The sequence below is a fragment of the Mustelus asterias genome, chromosome 17 (assembly GCF_964213995.1).
Source record: "Mustelus asterias chromosome 17, sMusAst1.hap1.1, whole genome shotgun sequence".
Taxonomy (NCBI): Eukaryota; Metazoa; Chordata; class Chondrichthyes; order Carcharhiniformes; family Triakidae; genus Mustelus; species Mustelus asterias.
The window spans coordinates 2,254,495-2,276,162 of NC_135817.1; the positions used below are offsets into that span (position 1 = coordinate 2,254,495).

At 51.7% G+C, this 21,668-nt stretch overlaps 1 protein-coding gene across 2 annotated transcripts in view; it reads left to right on the forward strand.

Moving 5' to 3' along the window:
* LOC144506264 (microphthalmia-associated transcription factor-like) overlaps window positions 1-21,668 on the forward strand; it is a 48,785-nt gene that overhangs the window by 15,428 nt on the left and 11,689 nt on the right. For both annotated transcript variants that reach the window (XM_078232131.1, XM_078232132.1), the window contains 4 exons: window positions 6,637-6,874; window positions 16,569-16,787; window positions 17,287-17,382; window positions 18,710-18,824. In XM_078232131.1, the coding sequence (XP_078088257.1) occupies window positions 6,637-6,874; window positions 16,569-16,787; window positions 17,287-17,382; window positions 18,710-18,824 (668 nt within the window). The remainder of the gene's footprint in view (window positions 1-6,636; window positions 6,875-16,568; window positions 16,788-17,286; window positions 17,383-18,709; window positions 18,825-21,668) is intronic.

The following is a 21,668-nucleotide window of genomic DNA, read 5'->3' on the forward strand; positions in this document are numbered from 1 at the left end:
CCTGCACCAGCTCTCAAGCTACGCATTCATCTGTCTAATCTTCCTATTCCTACTCTCACTAGCACGTGGAAGCGGTAGGAGTCCAGAATTTACTGCCTTCGAGATCCTGCACTTTAGACTTCTGCCTAACTCTCTATATTCACACTTCAGGACCTCTTTTCCTACTTATGTCGTTGGTACCAATGTGTACAACGACCTCTGGCTGCTCAACCCCCCCCCCCCCCCTTAAGAATGTCCTGCAACCACTCAGCGACGTCCATTGACCCTCCTTTCGTATTTTACACATAGATGGGGAATATGACCATGCATCTCCTTTAAGACTGTCCAGCCCAGACCCCCACCTTGTGTCAAGCTCAAAAGAATCCCGAACACTGCCAACGGTATCAGCTCTCCACCCCCCCCAAAACTAACCACACACCACCCTGTTGAGCTCCTGCTGCTACAATTCATGAACTGTCCAAAACATTCCCAGCCTGCTTTTCAAATACCTTGACCCCTCACTTTGTTTTCAGCTTCAGAAGTCCCACCATCTGCCACAATCTCTGTGCAACTCCAATTCTGCTCCCATGAATAACCCATCTGATATTGCTTCAGCACTTGTGGCTACGTCATCAGCAGCTGTCTGCCCAAAGCAATGGAACTCCACTAGTACTGTCTCTCTTTAATGCTCGCGCGCCGTCTCTGTCTGGCGCTCTGGCGCACCGTCTCTGTCTGGCGCTCTCGCGCGCCGTCTCTGTCTGGCGCTCCCGCGCGCCGTCTCTGTCTGGCGCTCCCGCGCGCCGTCTCTGTCTGGCGCTCTCGCGCGCCGTCTCTGTCTGGCGCTCTCGCGCGCGTCTCTGTCTGGCGTTCTCGCGCGCCGTCTCTGTCTGGCGCTCTCGCGCGCCGTCTCTGTCTGGCGCTCTCGCGCGCCATCTCTGTCTGGCGCTCTCGCGCGCCGTCTCTGTCTGGCGCTCTCGCGCGCCGTCTCTGTCTGGCGCTCTCGCGCGCCGTCTTTGTCTGGCGCTCTCGCGCGCCGTCTCTGTCTGGCGCTCTCGCGCGCCGTCTCTGTCTGGCGCTCTCGCGCGCCGTCTCTGTCTGGCACTCTCGCGCGCCGTCTCTGTCTGGCGCTCTCGCGCGCCGTCTCTGTCTGGCGCTCTCGCGCGCCGTCTCCGTCTGGCGCTCTCGCGCGCCGTCTCCGTCTGGCGCTCCATTGTGCGCACGGCCCCTGCCTGGCGCTCGCTCGTGCGCGCCGCCCCTGCCTGGCGCTCGCTCGTGCGCGCCGCCCCTGCCTGGCGCTCGCTCGTGCGCGCCGTCCCTGCCTGGCGCTCGCTCGTGCGCGCCGCCCCTGCCTGGCGCTCGCTCGTGCGCGCCGTCCCTGCCTGGCGCTCGCTCGTGCGCGCCGCCCCTGCCTGGCGCTCGCTCGTGCGCGCCGCCCCTGCCTGGCGCTCGCTCCCGCACGCAGCCCCTGCCTGGCGCTCGCGCGCGCCGCCCCTGCCTGGCGCTCGCTCGTGCACGCTGCCCCTGCCGGGCGCTCGCGCGCGCCGCCCCTGCCTGGCGCTCGCTCGTGCGCGCCGCCCCTGCCTGGCGCTCGCTCGTGCGCGCCGCCCCTGCCTGGCGCTCGCTCGTGCACGCTGCCCCTGCCGGGCGCTCGCGCGCGCCGCCCCTGCCTGGCGCTCGCTCGTGCGCGCCGCCCCTGCCTGGCGCTCGCTCCCGCACGCAGCCCCTGCCTGGCGCTCGCTCGTGCACGCTGCCCCTGCCGGGCGCTCGCGCGCGCCGCCCCTGCCTGGCGCTCGCTCGTGCACGCCGCCCCTGCCTGGCGCTCGCGCGCGCCGCCCCTGCCTGGCGCTCACGCGCGCCGCCCCTGCCTGGCGCTCACGCGCGCCGCCCCTGCCGGGCGCTCGAGCGGGCGCCGCCCCTGCCTGGCGCTCGCGCGCGCCGCCCCTGCCTGGCGCTCACGCGCGCCGCCCCTGCCGGGCGCTCGAGCGGGCGCCGCCCCTGCCGGGCGCTCGAGCGGGCGCCGCCCCTGCCTGGCGCACACGCGCGCCGCCCCTGCCGGGTGCTCACGCGCGCCGCCCCTGCCTGGCGCACACGCGCGCCGCCCCTGCCGGGCGCTCGAGCGGGCGCCGCCCCTGCCGGGCGCTCGAGCGGGCGCCGCCCCTGCCGGGTGCTCAGGCGCCCGCCACCCCTTCCTCCCTCGGCCAGGGGCACGGGCCGTCCCTCCCTCTCTCTTTTTACTGTATGTTAATACATGTGACAATAATAAATCAAAGCAAATCTCTCTCTCTTCTGTCTGTTTGCCTCTCTCTCTCTCCCTTCTCTCTGCCTCTTTCCCCCTCTCTCTCTTCCTCTCTGTCTGCCTCTCTCTCCCCCCCTCTCTCCCCCTCTCTCTGTCTCTATCTCGATCTGTCACTTTTCCTCTCGCTCTGTCTCACTCCGTCTTGCTTTGTGTCTCCCCTTTGCTCTGTCTCTCTCCCTCTTTCTGTATGTCTCTGTCTCACCTCCCTCCAAGTGCCCCCACCCCCTCCACCCCAGCACCATTAGGTTGGAGCCTGTCTGCTGCCCCCTGAGTGTGAGGCTTGCAGATGGGGGGGTATTATGTGTATCTGAAGTTGAGAATTGGCCGCATTTTCTTCATGTACAGAGAGAGGAAGTGGGAGAGCAGCCAGCTCCCAGCAGAGGGTGTGGAAGAATCGAAACTGCGGTGAATCAGCAGAAGCTCTGGAATTCAAACGAGGATTGTGTGCAAAGAGACTTCCTGCTTTGAGTGAGGCCGGTTGGTGTGGGGGCGGAAGCAGAGTGGAAATGTGCTGATCTTAGCTTTCCTCATCACTCCCACTGACTGCTTCACAGTGAGTTACTTAACAAATAGGGCGAGGCAGAGAGTGCTGGGGAGGATAGAGAGAGAGGGCGGAGTGGGCCAAGAGGGAGAGGTGGAGTCAGAGGGTGAGGGAGGGGTGGAGAGGGGAGGGGTGCTAGAGGCAGGAAGGGGGCAAGGTGGAGTCTAGGAGAGGTGGGGGGAGGTGAAGAGGGAAAGTGGGAGGTGAGATCTGATGGTGACAGAGAGAGATGGGGGGGGGGGGGGGGGGGGAGGGAAGGAGGGTGATGGGGTGGAGGGAGGAGAGGCACAGAGTCAGATGAAAAGAGGGTGGAGAGGGGACGGGGACAAGAGGGAGAGAGCATGACTGAACCAGATGGTGAGAGGGGAGTGAGGGCATGAGTGGCGATGGTACCTGAGGGTGAATGAGGCGTGCGGGCGTGAGAGGGAACAGAGGGCGGAGGGGGGCACAGCACGAGGGTGGGAGAGCATTTGGAACGCGAGCAATGCTTTGACAAAGGGTCGTCTGGACTCGAAACGTCGGCTCTTTTCTCTCCTTACAGGTGCTGCCAGACCTGCTGAGATTCTCCAGCATTTTCTTTTCTGTTTACAGGTTCCAGCATCCGCAGTAATTTGCTTTTGCCAGGATGTTGCCTGGCACGGAGGGTATTAGCCATGAGGAGAGATTGAATAAACTGGGATTGTTCTTCCTGAAAAGACAGAGGCTGAGGGACGGCCTGATAGAAGTTTATAAAATTATGAGGGGTATAGATAAGCTGAACAGATGGAAGCATTTTCCCAGGGCAGAAATGACAATTAAAAGGGGGCACAAGTTCAAGGTAAGGGGGGGACGGTTCAGTGGAGATGTGCGGGGCATATTTTTTACGCAGAGGGTGGTGGGGGCCTGGAATGTACTGCCAAGTGAGGTGGTTGAGGCAGACACGTTAGCGACATTTAAGACTCATCTGGATAGGCACATGAACAGGCGGGGAATAGAGGGATACAGGTCTAGATAGAACAACATCACAGGCTTGGTAGGCCGAAGAGCCCGTTCCTGTGCTGCACTGTTCCTTGAAGTGGCTTGGAGAAATAGTGGATGCATTGGTAGTCATTAGGGCGGCACGGTAGCACAGTGGTTAGCACTGCTGCTTCACAGCTCCAGGGTCCTGGGTTCGATTCCCGGCCCGGGTCACTGTCTGTGTGGAGTTTGCACATTCTCCTCGTGTCTACGTGGGTTTCCTCCGGGTGCTCCCACAGTCCAAAGATGTGCGGGTTAGCTTGATTGGCCAGGTTAAAAATTGCCCCTTAGAGTCCTGGGATGCGTAGGTTAGAGGAATTAGTGGGTAAATATGTGGGGATAGGGCCTGGGTGGGATTGTGGTCGGTGCAGACTCGATGGGCCGAATGGCCTCCTTCTGCACTGTAGGGTTTCTATGATTCTATGATTTCATCTTCCAAGATTCTATAGACTGGAGCGGTTCCTACGGATTGAAGGGTAGCGAACATAATCCCCCTATTTAAAAAGTGAGGTAGAGCGAAAACAGGGAATTATAGATGAGTAACACTGACGTTAGTGGTGGGGTTTATTCTAGAGCCCATTGTCAAAGATTTTATAGCAACACTTTTGGAAAACAGCAGCAGGATTGGACAGAGTCAGCATGATTTTATGAAAGGGAAACCATGCTTGACAAATCCACTGGAATTTTTTGAGGATGTAACTTGTAGAGTTAATGTGGAAGAGCCAGTGGATGCAGTTTATTTGAACTTTCAGAAGGCTTTCGACAAAGTCCCCACATGTGAGAACGTGTAAAATTGAAGCATGTGGGATTGGGGGTAATGTGTTAAGGTGGATAGAAAACTGGTTAGCAGACGGGAAACAGAAGGAATAAACAGTTCTTTTTCCAAATGGCAGGCAGTGACTAGTGGGGTAATTGCTGGGACCCCAGCTATTCACTATATTAATGATTTAGATGAGGGAACTAAATGTCATATCTCCAAATTTGCAGATGACACAAAGCTGGGTGGGAGGATAAGCTGTAAAGCGGATGCGGAGATGCTTCAGTGTGATTCGGACAAGTGGAGCGAGTGGGCAAATCAATGGCAGATGCAGTACAATTTGGATAAATGTGAGGTTATCCACTTTGGTAGCAAAACCAGGAAGGCAGATTACTATCTGAATGGCCATAAATTAGGCGAGGGGAATGTGCGTCAAGACCTGGGTGTCCTCTCATATCAGTCGCTGAAGGTAAGCATGTGGGTGCAGCAGGCAGTAAAAAAGGCGAATGGTATGTTAGTCTTCAAAGCAAAAGGATTCGAGTACAGGAGCAGGGATGCCTTGGCGGATTTATACAGGGCCAAACCTGGAATATTGTGGTGCAATTTTGGTCTCCTTACCTGAGTAAAGATGTTCTTGCTGTAGAGACAGCGCAGCGAAGGTTTGCCTACTGATTCCTGGGATGACAGGACTGATTGGGATGATAAGGAAGGATCGAGCCAGTTAGGATTGTATTTGCTGGAATTTAGAAGAATGGGGCGGGTTGGGGGCGGGGAGAGGTGGGCGGGGTGAGGGGGTCACCTTAGAAACCAGTAAAATTGTAACAGGATGAGACAGGGTATATGCAAGAAGGATGTGTTCGATGGTGGGGGTGTCCAGGACAGGGTCACAGTCTGAGGATTCGGGGTAGACCATTTAGGACGGAGGTGATGAGACATTTTTTTCACCTGGAGTGGTCAGCCTATGGAATTCGCTACCACAGAAAGTGGTTGAGACCAAAACATTGAATGTTTTCAAGAAGCAGTTAGATAAAGCACTTGGGACAAAGGGGATCAAAGGATATGGGGGGAAAGTGGGATCAGGCTATTGAGTTGGATGATCAGCCATGATCATGATGAATGGTGGAGCAGGCTTGAAGGGCCAAATGGCCGCCTCACGCTCCTATTTTCTGTTTCTATTTTAATCTTTTCTGGTCTCTGCGGAACAATCCCAGTTTCTGCGGTCTCTCTATGAAATTGGAATCCTTCATTCCTGAAGGCGTCCTTGTGAACCTCATGTGCGAGGCCTAGGCATTGTTCTTGAAGTGTGTTATTGGCCGCAGTACTGTAGCAAAACACCTGACTATTGAAAATGTGTTTGGAGCTCGTGTTTCAGGCTGGAAGGCATTTTGAAAGCTTGCTGTGAGGACGCGCATTAATAGAGTACCTTTTAACATCCGAAAACTCCCTGAGCCATTTGGAAGGAGTTAGCAAACACAACTTCACACCCAACCATATAAAGGGACAGGATAGGAGGAAATGAAATCAAAAGAGCTAGATTTTTAACAAACATCTTAAACATGAAGAGGAAAAGCAGGAGAGAGATGGATAGGGCTTAGAGAGGGAATTCCAGAGCTTTGGGTACGGCTGGAATTGGAAGAGGGAAGAGTTTGCAGAGTTAGGGAGGGGGTGTGGGGATGAGGTGAGATCACAAGGGATTTACAAACCTGGATAAGAGTTCTAAATTTGAGAAATGGTCCTCCCCCATGCTGCCCTTCCCCTCATTCCTACTGCCTGCACTCCTCCCACTCCCTCTACTTCTTGCCACTCTATCTATTTTCATCTCATCCAGTAGCCTGGTGAATTGCTCATGTACTGTTACTTTGACAAAGTTGTCTTGCTTGGTAAGCACCAATGTCAAGATTGTACCTCCAACCATGCCTTCTGCCTATACCAGTGGATTGCTATTTTGTTCCCTGAGTGATCTCCTGCTCCTCTGAGCACCATTCCAATGATAATGTACCAATGGAAGACCCATTTATCTATCCTAGCTGCCTATTCATTCTGAACTCTCTCTCCCTCTTATCGCAGTTCCTCCTCAGAGCCGGACAAAGTGAAACAGACTACGGTTGCTCCCATCATGACGTCCCGGGTGTTACTGCGGCAACAACTGATGCGCGAGCAGACACAGGAACAGGAGAGGAAGGAGCAGCAGGCGGCTGCCCAGCTCATGCAGGAGCGAGCCTCTGCCAACCATTCCCGTGCCATCAACGTCAATGGACCCCTGGGGCTGCCTGCCAAGGCACAGGTCCCAATGGAGATCCTGAAGGTGAGTCAGGGCCTCGGTTGCCACAGCGACAAGAGATGACTAGAGGGGATCGTGGGCATGATGTTGACCTTTCACCTTCGTACTTATCCAATTTCCTTTTGAAACTGTTCACCATCCCTGTGGGCAGTGGGTTCCAGGTCATTACTACTCATTAAGTTTAAAAAGAAAATCCTCCACACGTTCCCCCTGCATCTCTTCTCTAAAACTTTAAATGTGTATCCCAAATCTGTGTTCTATTGGGAACAGTTTTCCCATCTTCACCTTAAACAAACTTGTCAGAATCTATATTTCAAAGAAAATTAATATTGGACTCAAAGTATTAACCATATACCTCTCTGATGCTGCCAGACCTGCTGAGCCTTTCCAGCATTTACTGTATTCATTTCACATCTTCAACACCCGCAGTATTTTGCTTTTATGATCTTGTCCCTACCTATGAAATCTCTCCTCAATCCCCTTTGCTCCAAAGGAGAACAACCTCAGCTTCTCCAAGCTAACCTGACAGAATTGGTACAGTGGAGGAGGCAGCCATTTGGCCAATTGTGTCAGCACTGGCCCACTAAACAAGCATCGTGGCTTAGTGCCATTCCACCGCCTTTTTCCCGAACCCTGGCACAATGTTTCTATTCAAGCTAAGTTCCCTCATCCTTCTCAAAGACACTCATGTGCTTACTAAGTATGATGAACCAGAAGGGGGGCACTAATCCAGTTGCAGTTGTTGCAAAGTTGAGTTTGTGAAGTTTGGAATTTGATGTTGTAAAAAATTGTAAAAGTGCTACAGGGGAAAAAACATTGCGGTGTCCCTTTAAAAGCTGGTGTTTTGTTTCCGTGCTTGGAGTTTAAAATGCAAAGTACATCCAGAGTCCGAGCTGAAGCATTTGTATCAAAAGGTCAAGCAGTAGTCTCGACAAGACAACCTGTTTTTTAAAAAATTTAGTCCAGTCAATTTTAAAACAGGCACTCAGCTACCAGGAACCTATAACATTTGAACTTGATGGTGTTGACAAAATCAGACCAATCCTATTGTAGGAAAATTGATAGGTAATCACAGGTATAAAAGAGACTGCAAGGAGGAAAAACAGGAGTTAGCAACTGCCACATCTCAGGCCTCGAGAGGGAGAGAGCAGCTATCAACTTTGCCAGCTTCAGATATGTCTTAAGAGAACGCAGCAAGAAGTCTCACAACACCAAGTTAAAGTCCAACAGGTTTATTTGGTAGCAAAAGCCAAAATTTACAAAATAATGGTTGGAATTCGAGTCTTTACAGGTAATCAAGTCTTAAAGGTACAGACAATGTGAGTGGAGAGAGGGTTAAACACAGGTTAAAGAGATGTGTACTGTCTCCAGCCAGGACAGTTGGTGAGATTTTGCAAGCCCAGGCAAGTCGTGGGGGTTACAGATAGTGTGACATGAACCATTCAACCATTATTTTGTAAATTGAGTTTGTGTCTTTATATGCCCTGTTTGTGAACAGAACTCCCACTTACCTGACGAAGGAGCAACGCTCTGAAAGCTAGTGGCGTTTGCTACCAAATAAACCTGTTGGACTTTAGCCTGGTGTTGTGAGACTTCTTACTGTGTTTACCCCAGTCCAACGCCGGCATCTCCACATTAAGAGAACGCGCCATCTAACTAGCAAAATGTACCAAATCAGTAAGAACTTAAAGACAGAGGAATCAACATACAAACTCCGAAAGTTTCCAAAAGCCACAAAGCCTGGTTGTATTTTTTTGAGTGATTGAATTTTCTTTTTATATATTTTTTGGTCAATGAATGAATATTGTATTTATTTGAACAGCATTCCATTAGAATCTTATTTTTTTTGGTATGTTACTTGTTTAGTTAAATTTCCCTATTAGTTAAATAAATAAATAGTTCAGGGTTCATTTTAAAGTGAGTATCAAGTATTTCTGTTAGTTACCCACTAAACGTTACTGAAGAACAGTTCACACCTTCCCACACACTTTTAACAGATTACGAGGCGAGGTATTCTTCTTTGGGACATTCGGCGTTACTTGTCCAAAGGGGGTCAACCTCCGCATCATAACACAATCTAACCAGGACTTCATAAAGATTCAGCATAACTTCCCTGCTTTTAACTCAGTACTCCTGTTAATGAGGCCCAAGATCCTATATGCCCCGCTAGCTACTCCTTTGGAATATCTCAAAGTCCTGTGCACAGGCAGCCGCAGCTCATTCTGTCCTTGTGCGTTCTTTTCAACTGTGCCATTGAGGCTTCATTGCCTCATTATTGATGGGCGTTACGGTGGCACGGTGGTTAGCACTGCTGCCTCACAGCACCAGAGACCCGGGTTCAATTCCTGGCTAGGGTCACTGTCTGTGTGGAGTTTGCACGTTCTCCCCGTGTCTGCGTGGGTTTCCTCCGGGTGCTCCAGTTTCCTCCCACAGTCCAAAGATGTGCGGGTTAGGTGGACTGGCCATGCTAAATTGCCCCTTAGTGTCAGGGGGACTAGCTAGAGGAAATGCATGGGGTTATGAGGATGGGGCCTGGGTGGAGTTGTGGTCAGTGCAGACTCGATAGGCCGAATGGCCTCCTTCTGCACTGTAGGATTCTATGATTCTTACTCAGTACATCACCTCAAACTTCTCCGTATCAAATTCCATCTGTCACTTGTCTACCCATTATGCGAGCTTTCCTAATCCTGTTCAGTCGACTGCGTTCACCCTCATGATTTGCCACTCCTCCAAGTTTGGTATCATCAGCAAATTTTGAAATTCTACTCATTGAAATTCTAGTCATTAAAATGGCCAATCCATTGCGAGTCCACTTTCCTCCTCTATCTCCATTAATCCTTTGAACATCCAAAAATCCATCAACCCAATTCTGTTTTGGATTCCACAGCCAGTCAAGGATTCACGTGCTTCAATGCAATCACCTCTCATGTTTGCAGCCTTCAGGAAATATAGATCCAGTTTACTCAGTCTCTCCTCACAGGATGATTGTCTTGTGCCAGTGATCACTCGACTGAACATTTTTCACACTCCCTGTAGGCAAGTGTGTATTTCCATGGGTAAGCAGACCAAAACTGTACAAAATACTCAGGTGAGGTCTCGTCAATGTCCTATCGAAAGCATTTTTAACTTTCTGTGACATTAGCTATCAAACCATTTGACTGTCAAATTGCTTGTCGTATCTGCACAGTGATTCATGTACAAGATCCCTCAGCTCCCTCTGAAGGCAAACATTCCCCAGCCTCCCAGCATTGAAAAAAAAATGCTGCTTTTCTGCTCTTCCAATCAAAGTGGATGACTTTGCACTTCGCTTTATTGTATCCCATCACTGAGTTCTTGCCTACACACCGCACCCTGTCTAAATCTCTCCCCAGCCTCTTTCTCTTCCTCTGCTTATTTTCTCGCTTAATGTTGTATTGTCAGAAACTCTGGATAGGTTACACTCTGTCCTCTTGTTTGGTAATGTAGATTGTAAATAGCAGAGGCTTGAATACAGATCCTTGCCATACCCTGCTGTTTGAAATCTGTTATTTCTCCGCTCTGTTTATTAACCAATTCCTGCTAACATATTACTCCCAGCCCCATGAGTCTTCATTTTGTGTATTAACCTCTTGTATGGCACCATACTTTTTCAAGATCCAAAACGACTATATCTATTGTTTCCTGCTTATACATCTCACTAGTACATCTTTGAACAAAAACTCTCGTATATTTGTCAAGCGCCATTTCCCTTTCCTAAATCCACATGCACACTATTTTTTCCTAAGTGCTCTGTTACCATGACTATAATAGTTTCTAGCGATTTGCCTACTTACTGATGTTAGGACAAGTGGTCTACACTTCCCTGTTCTCTGTTCCTCCCTTCTTTAGTAAGAAGTCTCACAACACCAGGTTAAAGTCCAACAGGTTTATTTGGTAGCAAATACCATAAGCTTTCGGAGCAGAGCTCCTTCGTCAGATGGAGTGGTCTCTGTTCTCAAACAGTACACAGACACAGAAATCAAATTACAGAATACTGATTAGAATGCAAATCTCTACAGCCAGCCAGGTCTTAAATGTACAGACAATGTGGGTGGAGGGAACATTCAACACAGGTTAAAAAGATGTGTATTGTCTCCAGACAGAACAGCTTGTGGAATTCTGCAAGTCCAGGAGGCAAGATGTGGGGGTTACTGATAATGTGACATAAATCCAACAAGCTGTGGGGGTTACTGATAATGTGACATAAATCCAACATCCCGGTTTAGGCCGTCCTCATGCGTGCGGAACTTGGCTATCAGTTTCTGCTCAGCGACTCTGCGCTGTCGTGTGTCGTAAAGGCCGCCTTGGAGAACGCTTACCTGAAGATCCAAGGCTGAATGCCCGTGACTCCTTTCTTTAACAGTGACCAGAAGACCTGGGAGCAGAAGCAGGCCATTCGGCCCATCGAGCCAGCTCCACCATTCAATGAGCTCATGACTGATCTGCTAATCCTCAAATCCACTTTTCCGCCTTCTCCCCATAACCCTTGATTACCTCACTGATTAAAATAAGACCACAAGACATAGGAGCAGAAGTAGACCCCCCCCAAGTAGTGGGGTTAAATTTGCTTTTTAAAAACCTTGGGAAATGTTTTAGCATTGAAGGAATTGTGAATGATCATAATACATGCATCTGCTATCTCTGCAGCCACCTCTTTTAAATGTGAAGATGGAGGTCATCAGTTCCAGGGGATTTGTTGCCCTTTGGTCCTTTTAATTTCTCCAGTACTATCTCTTTTCTCATAGAATCATAGAATGTCTACAGTGCAGAAGGAGACCATTCGGCCCATCGAGTCTGCATCGACCACAGTCCCACCCAGGCCCCATCCCCCTAACTCCACATATTTACCCTAACTAGTCCCCCCGACACTAAGGGTCAATTTATTATGGCCAATCGACCTAACCCACACATCTTTGGAGTGTTGGAGGAAACCGGAGCACGCGGAGGAAACCCACGCAGACACGGGGAGAACGTGCAAACTCCATACCCGAGGCTGGAATTGAACCCGGGTCCCTGGCGCTGTGAGGCAGCAGTGCTAACAACTGTGCCACCGTGCCGCCTTGGGATGCATGATTTCATGAAGTTGCTACTTCTCACTAGACCCTTTATCCCTCTTTATTCCCATTTTAAAAAAATGTTTTTACTGTGGAGACTGATGGATTCGCCAATCTCATTCATCCTGCCCCTGCTGCGAGTCAGAATGGAGAATTATTTGGCCCTCAGCCAAAACTCCATTCACTGTAGTGTCACCGGAGAATCCAAGCCACGGACGAGGTTGAAGGTTTCCGGCGAAATAATTTGTTTAATATCTCTGCCATTTCCTTGTTCCCTTTGTGAATTTATCTGTCTCTAATGGGCCCACATTTACTTTCACTAATCTCTTTCTATCTGCACAGCTGTAGAAATGTTTAGAATCTGTTTTTATGTCCTTCGCTAGTCTGCACTCCTGTCTTGTCAAATATTTGGCCCTTTGCGGAATTAGAGTCATAGAAATCTACAGCAAAAAAAAGGTCCTTTGATATGTCACGTCTGTGCTGGTCAAAGGCAAACCACCTAACTATTCTAATCCCATTTTCCAGCACTTAGCCCATAACCTTGTATTCCTTGGCGTCGCAAGTGCACATCTAAATACTTCTTAAATGTTATGAGTTTTTCTGCCTCCACCACCTTTTCAGGCAGTGAGTTCCAGACTCCCACCACCCTCTGGATGAAAAAGTGTTTCCTCAAATCCCCTTTGAACTTCCTGCCCCTTACCTTAAATCTGTGCCCCCTAGTATTGATCCCTCCACCAAAGGGAAAGATTTCTTCCTGTCGACCCTATCTATGGCCTTCGTAATTTTACACATCTCAATCATGACCTCCTCATTCTTCAAGGAGAAAATAACCTCAGTCTATCCACTCACTCCACATAACTAAAACTCTCCAGTCCAGGTAACATCCTGGTAAATCTCCTCTGCACCCTTTGCAGTGCTATCACATCCCTCCTATAATGTCCATTATAGATCTGCACACAATACTCTAGCTAGGGCCGAACCAGTGTTTTTATAGTTCCAGCATACCTTCATTGCTCTGGAACTCTCTGCCTTGGCTAATAAAGGCAAGTATACCACATGCGCTCTTAACCACTTTATCCACCTGTTCTGCTGCCTTAAAGGACTGATGTACATGCCAAGGTCCCTCTGATCCTCGGTGCTTCCCAGGGTCCTGCCGTTCATCATGTACCCTTGCTTTGTTTGGCCTGCCCAAGTACATCACCATCAGTTCTCAAACTCCCCCAGTCCTTGGGCTTGTTACACATTTTATCAAGATGAGAGGCCTCTTCCTTTGATAAAATACTACCTTTTACCCCTGTTCTTAACTACAGTTGGACCATTTCTATGTAGGAATTCATAAAGTGATGTTTATTTGTTGCAAATTATGCATTAATTCTTCAAATGCAAGCCATTGTTTGTCTTCTCTCATATCTTTTAATGTAGTTACTCAGTCTCCTTAGCGAGCTTGACCTTCATACCAACATGGTTTGCCTTGTTTAAATCTCATTTCTAAACTAATTATAAATTTCCTCTTCGGATGTTGCAATGTTTGGCAATCAATCTCCAACTCTCACTCTTTAATAGTACAAGTTCCCAAATCTTGTACCTCTTTTGCCTCTTGAGCAGTGGCTGTATTTCTTCCTTTCTCCTCCCCCTCATGCTCTGTTGCCCTCCATTTTCGCAGTCACTACCAGATGATTCTCATTCCTCCTCGACACATGCCCTAGGAATTGTAGTTGCCTCTTGGTGATCATTTGCAAAAGTCCGTCTTGTGTGGCCTCCTTCCTCCGAAGCCTCCTCATTAACAATGTGTGTGTTATTCAGCTCGTCCTCCTCATACATCGAGGAAACCATGTCTCTTGTTACCTTTCATTTATTTCCCATTGTCTTGCTTTGGCTCCTTTTTCGATCATGTGGTAATAATTTTGACCGGGTGTAGCATTCTGCTTTCCACAGGAATGCGTTTATTTCCAAAGAATCCTGACACACTTTGTGAAGGTTTATTTTGCAAGTGTCACTTGACCACATTTCCTGTCTGACGTTATTAGGCCACCGAAATAAGAAAATGGCTTTAATTATTACTTTCGATTCCACTGTTCCCGATGGTGGGGATGTCCAGAACCAGGGGTCTTAAGTATACGGGGTAAACCTTTTAGGACTGAGGTGAGAAATTTCTTCACTCAGAGAATGGTAAACCTGTGGAATTTGCTACCACAGAAAGTAGTTGAGGCCAAAACATTGTATGTTTTCAAGAAGAAGTTAGATACAGCACTTGGGGGCAAAGAGGATCAAAGGATTTTTGGGGGGAAGGCTGAATCAGACTATTGCATTGGCTGATCAGCCAAGGTCATAGTAAATGGTGGAGCAGGCTTGAAGGGCCAAAAAGCCTATGCTTGCTCTTTATTCTATGATTTGAGGTCTCTGATGTTATCATGCACATTGTTATGCTACAGTTCAATGACAATCTATATATCTGTGACTGTTGCAATTGTGTTTAGGATTCTTTGTAAATTTTCCTCTATATCTGCCATAATGAATGTAAATATCCCAGCTTATTTGCATTTCGTCCACCTACTGAGTTTCCTGGTGACACTGATATGTGCCTTATAATCGTTCCACTGTAAAGATCGAAAAGGTGTAGAGACAGAACACAACTATATTGCTATTATAAGTTATCCATTCACTGTATTAATCGATTTCACCTCCTCTTGATTAGTGTCAGTGTAAGTTCTAAAGAGGTCTTAAAACGTTCCAATCTATGTCCAAGTAATGCAGCATTTCCAGCACCTGTTTGTGCCTCATTCCCTTACTTGCCCGGGAGCCCCTTTGCTCCAAGATTATTCATTAACCCATTCTCATTGCACAACACTAGATCCAAAATAACATTCAAGATAAAAGGGTTGAAAAGTAATGATTTTTTTGGACTTAGAAACAATGACCCTAGGCATTAGTAACACAGGCATAGAGTACAAGAGCAAGGAAGTTATGTGGAACTTGGACAACATATTGCTTCGGCCTCAACTGGAGTATTGTGTCCAGTACTGAGTGCCACACTTAAGGAAAAAGGCAAAGGCACCAGACAGGGTGCAGAAACGATTCAACCCTGGTCCAGGGATGAGTAACTTCAGTTACATCGATTGGAGAAATTGGAACTATGTTCCTTAGAGAGGAGAAGGTAGAGAGGAAATTTGAATAGAGGTGTTCAAAATCAACAGGGGTCTGGGCGGCACGGTAGCACAGTGGTTAGCACTGCTGCTTCACAGCTCCAGGGTCCCGGGTTCGATTCCCGGCTCGGGTCACTGTCTGTGTGGAGTTTGCACATTCTCCTCGTGTCTGCGTGGGTTTCCTCCGGGTGCTCCGGTTTCCTCCCACAGTCCAAAGATGTGCGGGTTAGGTTGATTGGCCAGGTTAAAAATTGCCCCTTAGAGTCCTGAGATGCGTAGGTTAGAGGGATTAGCAGGTAAATATGTGGGGGGAGGGCCTGGGTGGGATTGTGGTCGGTGCAGACTCGATGGGCTGAATGGCCTCCTTCTGCACTGTAGGGTTTCTATGATTTCTATGAATAGTGGGAGAAACTGTTCCCATTGGTGAAAGAAACGAGAGCAAGAGGGCACTAAGTTAATTGTCAAAACAAGAAATGAGGACGCGATGAGAGGCTTTTCACACAGCAAGTGGTTAGGATCTAGAATGTGCTGCCTCAGAGTGTGGTGGTGGCAGGTTCAACCGAGATATTCAAGAGGAATTGGATTATTCTCTATAAAGGAACAATGGACAGGGATATTGGGGAAGGGTATAGCACTAGGTATATTGCTCATTCACAGAGCTGATACAGACATGATGGTCAGGTGGCCTCCAGTGCTGTAAGAATTCTGTGCTCCCCTGATTCCAAAGAAGGCTCACACGGACTCAAAATGTCAGCTCTGTTTCTCTCTCCACAGATGCAGTCAGAGCTGCTGAATTTTTTCAGCACTTCCTGTTTTACTTCAGATCGCTAACATCCACAGTGCCTTGCTTCCCTTAATAACTTTAGTTTTACTGAGTACAGCTTGCCAAATGGTGTTCTTGCTTCCAAAGCAAAATACAAATGCTGGAAATCGGAAATGAAAACAGAACATGCTGGAAGTAGTCATCAGGTCAGAGAGAGTGAGTGGCGAGAGAAGGGGAGTTCACATCTCCGATCGATGAGCTATCATCATGGAGCTGAAACGTTAACCGTATTTGCCTCCCCACAGGCGCTGCCTGACAGCATTTACAGCATTTTCTGTTTTAATTTGTTATATTTTGCCCTTTAATCATTAATCAAATCATTAAACTGGAGACAGTTGCAGAGCAATGAATGAGCAAAGCTTTCCTTTGCTTTCTTATCACTGTCTCTACATTCTTTACACAGATTTGGCCTTGTGGTGTAAAGTCCCAAGATTACTTTGCGCGAATGTTCGGTTCTCGAATTCATGGTCACAACATACTTGTGCTTATTACATTTGTCAAACTTCCTTAATTACGGTGAAGATGTCCCACGTACCCCTGCGTCCTGGTAGTAATCCTGCATTCGTGGCCATGCAATCTTTTATGCTGTGCCGAGTGTGCAAGCGAGGTCTGTAGTTTAACGTCTCCCCCGAAAGCCAGTTTGGAAAGTGAAGCTGACATGGTTGAATTTCTTCTGGCAGGTGCAGACCCATCTGGAGAACCCGACCAAGTATCACATCCAGCAGTCTCAGCGACAGCAAGTCAAACAGTACCTCTCCACCACCATGGGGGGCAAGGCTGCCAGCCAAGCTCTGGCTGGCTCTCCTGTGTCTGGGGAGCAGGCAGCGCCTCGGGCAGCGGGTAGTACCCCCAACAGCCCCATGGCCCTACTGAAAATCGACTCGAACCCAGAGAAGGAGGTAAGATCCTTTGGGAGAGCAGGGGGTTGTGGAAGGGGGGGAACACTCGCATCGCGAGATATTTGCCAGGAAATTATAGTTTGAGGGTTATAATGTAGGAACATTTTAAGGACCAGATTGGGCAATTTCCTTCCTGTTATTTACTTGGGTATTCAAGGGGATTATTTAGGGAGGTTTTAGAGGCATTTGTAGTTAATAATTCGGAAGATATTGAAAGAGGATTCACTGTAATTTACTCAGGGGTATTTTCAAGGTTTTGGGGATATTTTGGAGGGGGTGGGTGGGGTTTGGAGTGCATTTTATGGGCCCAGGTGATATTTACTCAGTTTTGGGGTATTCTGAGAGCTTGGAGTATTGTGGGTCATTTCAGTGTGGCTTCAGAGCATATCTGTGTTTTGAGGGGTATTTCAGATGGGGCCCTGGGTGGTATGTAAGCAGTCCTTGGGTTTATGAATGGTCGTCCAGCCGATGTGACGGAACTCGCTCTGTCTGTTCATAGATGGATGATGTCATTGATGAGATCATCAGCTTGGAATCGAGCTACAATGACGACATGATGGGATTGGTCGACTCCGTTCTCCAGATGCCCAATACCGTGAGTCCCCCTCTCCCTGCTCCTTCACTCTTGTCATTGTGGGAATTTAGTTTAGTTCCTTGACCTAGCCCAGAAGCTCTGGAATAGGTTGCTCCTTGTAGAGAGGATGTGTATGAATTACTTATGAATTCTGTATGAATTAGCTGTTGTCAGCTTGGTTGGGTGTTGGGGGGAGTTATTGTGGTTGGTCCCAGTGCTCCTGCAATCAGCCAATAGCCCATGTACGCGTGAGCAAAGAATGAGGATGGGATTGGATTTTGCTGTTTTAAAATTCATTTACAGGATCTGGGTATCATTGGCTATTCCCATTTATTGCCCATCCCTAGTTGCCCTTTAGAAGGTGGTAGTGGACTGCCTTCCGAACTGCTGCAGTCTGGGTGTAGGCACACCTACAGTGCTGTTAGGGAGGATATTGACCCAACGACAGTGAAGGAACGGGGGTATATTTCCAAGTCAGGATGGTGAATGACTTGGAGGGGAACCCCCTATGTTTCTCGTACTCCCGTCCTTGCAAGAGGGTGGGATGACAGAGCCACACCCTGGCATCAGGGTGGGATCACAGCACCCTGGAGGGTGGGTGTGATTATAGCACCATCCCCTTGTTGGCAGGATGGGATCACAGCACCCTGAGGGGTGGGTGTGATTATAGCACCATCCCCTGGTGACGGTGTGGGATTACAGCACCCTGGGAGGAGAGTGGGACAACAGTGCGATCGCCCTTTTTAAAGTTTATTTATTAGTGTCACAAGTAGGCTTACATTAACACTGCAATGAAGTTAGTGTGGAAATCTCCTAAGTCGCCACACTCTGGTGCCTGTTCGGATACACTGAGGGAGAATTTAGCATGGCCAATCCACCTAACCAGCACGTGTTTTGGACTGTGGGAGGGAACCAGAGCACCCGGAGGAAACCCACACAGACACGGGGAGAATGTGTTTACTCAATGTGTGACCCAAGCCAGGAATTGAACCCGGGTCCCAGGCGTTGTGAGGCAGCAGTGCTAACCACTGTGCCACCCTGCTGCCCTGGTGCGAGGCTGGTTCACAGCACCACGGTGGGAGGGTAGGATTATAGCACCGAACCCCTGGGGGAGGGGAGGTTTGGGATTTCAGCCCCCTGGCGGCAAGGTGGGATCGCAGCGCTGTTCCCCCCACCCCTGGCAGCCAGGGTGTGATTACAACACCGCCCCCTGGGGGGAAGGGTTACAGAGAGACATTTGTACAGTTTCCCTGGTTTCTTGTTGCGTCTCTTTGACCATCTGGATTCTAAGGGACAATAGTCTTATCGATCAGATTCCCCCTCACTCTCAATTCTGCTGTCTCCACAGCTCCCAGTTTCGGGGAACTTGCTGAGTGTTTACACCACTCAAAATCTGTCTAATGCCACAGTCACAATCAGCAACTCGTGTCCGGCTAACCTGCCCAACAGGGAGGAGAGCACAGGTACTCAGCACAACAATGCTCAATTAAACCATGTAAATACTCCTATCTTTTCAGAATGTCCTGTTCCACTTCTCTCATTATCTAGAAATTTAGACGCTCTCTCTCTCTGTCCTCTCTGTGTCCCCCTCTCTCTCTGCGTTCCCCTCTCTCCCTGCGTCCCCCTCTCTCCCTGCGTCCCCCTCTCTCCATGCGTCCCCCTCTCTCCCTGCGTCCCCCTCTCTCCCTGCGTCGCCCTCTCTCCCTGCGTCGCCCTCTCTCCCTGCGTCGCCCTCTCTCCCTGCGTCCCCCTCTCTCCCTGCGTCCCCCTCTCTCCCTGCGTCCCCCTCTCTCCCTGCGTCCCCCTCTCTCCCTGCGTCCCCCTCTCTCCCTGCGTCCCCCTCTCTCCCTGCGTCCCCCTCTCTCCCTGCCTCCCCCTCTCTCCCTGCCTCCCCCTCTCTCCCTGCCTCCCCCTCTCTCCCTGCCTCCCCCTCTCTCCCTGCCTCCCCCTCTCTCCCTGCCTCCCCCTCTCTCCCTGCCTCCCCCTCTCTCCCTGCCTCCCCCTCTCTCCCTGCCTCCCCCTCTCTCCCTGCCTCCCCCTCTCTCCCTGCCTCCCCCTCTCTCCCTGCCTCCCCCTCTCTCCCTGCCTCCCCCTCTCTCCCTGCCTCCCCCTCTCTCCCTGCCTCCCCCTCTCTCCCTGCCTCCCCCTCTCTCCCTGCCTCCCCCTCTCTCCCTGCCTCCCCCTCTCTCCCTGCCTCCCCCTCTCTCCCTGCCTCCCCCTCTCTCCCTGCCTCCCCCTCTCTCCCTGCCTCCCCCTCTCTCCCTGCCTCCCCCTCTCTCCCTGCCTCCCCCTCTCTCCCTGCCTCCCCCTCTCTCCCTGCCTCCCCCTCTCTCCCTGCCTCCCCCTCTCTCCCTGCCTCCCCCTCTCTCCCTGCCTCCCCCTCTCTCCCTGCCTCCCCCTCTCTCCCTGCCTCCCCCTCTCTCCCTGCCTCCCCCTCTCTCCCTGCCTCCCCCTCTCTCCCTGCCTCCCCCTCTCTCCCTGCCTCCCCCTCTCTCCCTGCCTCCCCCTCTCTCCCTGCCTCCCCCTCTCTCCCTGCCTCCCCCTCTCTCCCTGCCTCCCCCTCTCTCCCTGCCTCCCCCTCTCTCCCTGCCTCCCCCTCTCTCCCTGCCTCCCCCTCTCTCCCTGCCTCCCCCTCTCTCCCTGCCTCCCCCTCTCTCCCTGCCTCACCCTCTCTCCCTGCCTCACCCTCTCTCCCTGCCTCACCCTCTCTCCCTGCCTCACCCTCTCTCCCTGCCTCACCCTCTCTCCCTGCCTCACCCTCTCTCCCTGCCTCACCCTCTCTCCCTGCCTCCCCCTCTCTCCCTGCCTCCCCCTCTCTCCCTGCCTCCCCCTCTCTCCCTGCCTCCCCCTCTCTCCCTGCCTCACCCTCTCTCCCTGCCTCACCCTCTCTCCCTGCCTCACCCTCTCTCCCTGCCTCCCCCTCTCTCCCTGCCTCACCCTCTCTCCCTGCCTCACCCTCTCTCCCTGCCTCACCCTCTCTCCCTGCCTCCCCCTCTCTCCCTGCCTCACCCTCTCTCCCTGCCTCCCCCTCTCTCCCTGCCTCCCCCTCTCTCCCTGCCTCCCCCTCTCTCCCTGCCTCCCCCTCTCTCCCTGCCTCCCCCTCTCTCCCTGCCTCCCCCTCTCTCCCTGCCTCCCCCTCTCTCCCTGCCTCCCCCTCTCTCCCTGCCTCCCCCTCTCTCCCTGCCTCCCCCTCTCTCCCTGCCTCCCCCTCTCTCCCTGCCTCCCCCTCTCTCCCTGCCTCCCCCTCTCTCCCTGCCTCCCCCTCTCTCCCTGCCTCCCCCTCTCTCCCTGCCTCCCCCTCTCTCCCTGCCTCCCCCTCTCTCCCTGCCTCCCCCTCTCTCCCTGCCTCCCCCTCTCTCCCTGCCTCCCCCTCTCTCCCTGCCTCCCCCTCTCTCCCTGCCTCCCCCTCTCTCCCTGCCTCCCCCTCTCTCCCTGCCTCCCCCTCTCTCCCTGCCTCCCCCTCTCTCCCTGCCTCCCCCTCTCTCCCTGCCTCACCCTCTCTCCCTGCCTCACCCTCTCTCCCTGCCTCACCCTCTCTCCCTGCCTCACCCTCTCTCCCTGCCTCACCCTCTCTCCCTGCCTCACCCTCTCTCCCTGCCTCACCCTCTCTCCCTGCCTCCCCCTCTCTCCCTGCCTCACCCTCTCTCCCTGCCTCACCCTCTCTCCCTGCCTCACCCTCTCTCCCTGCCTCACCCTCTCTCCCTGCCTCACCCTCTCTCCCTGCCTCCCCCTCTCTCCCTGCCTCCCCCTCTCTCCCTGCCTCCCCCTCTCTCCCTGCCTCCCCCTCTCTCCCTGCCTCCCCCTCTCTCCCTGCCTCCCCCTCTCTCCCTGCCTCCCCCTCTCTCCCTGCCTCCCCCTCTCTCCCTGCCTCCCCCTCTCTCCCTGCCTCCCCCTCTCTCCCTGCCTCCCCCTCTCTCCCTGCCTCCCCCTCTCTCCCTGCCTCCCCCTCTCTCCCTGCCTCCCCCTCTCTCCCTGCCTCCCCCTCTCTCCCTGCCTCCCCCTCTCTCCCTGCCACCCCCTCTCTCCCTGCCTCACCCTCTCTCTCTCCGCCTCACCCTCTCTCTCTCCGCCTCACCCTCTCTCTCTCCGCCTCACCCTCTCTCTCTCCGCCTCACCCTCTCTCTCTCCGCCTCACCCTCTCTCTCTCCGCCTCACCCTCTCTCTCCGCCTCCCCCCCTCTCTCTCCGCCTCCCCCTCTCTCTCTCCGCCTCCCCCTCTCTCTCTCCGCCTCCCCCTCTCTCTCTCCGCCTCCCCCTCTCTCCGCCTCCCCCTCTCTCTCTCCGCCTCACCCTCTCTCTCTCCGCCTC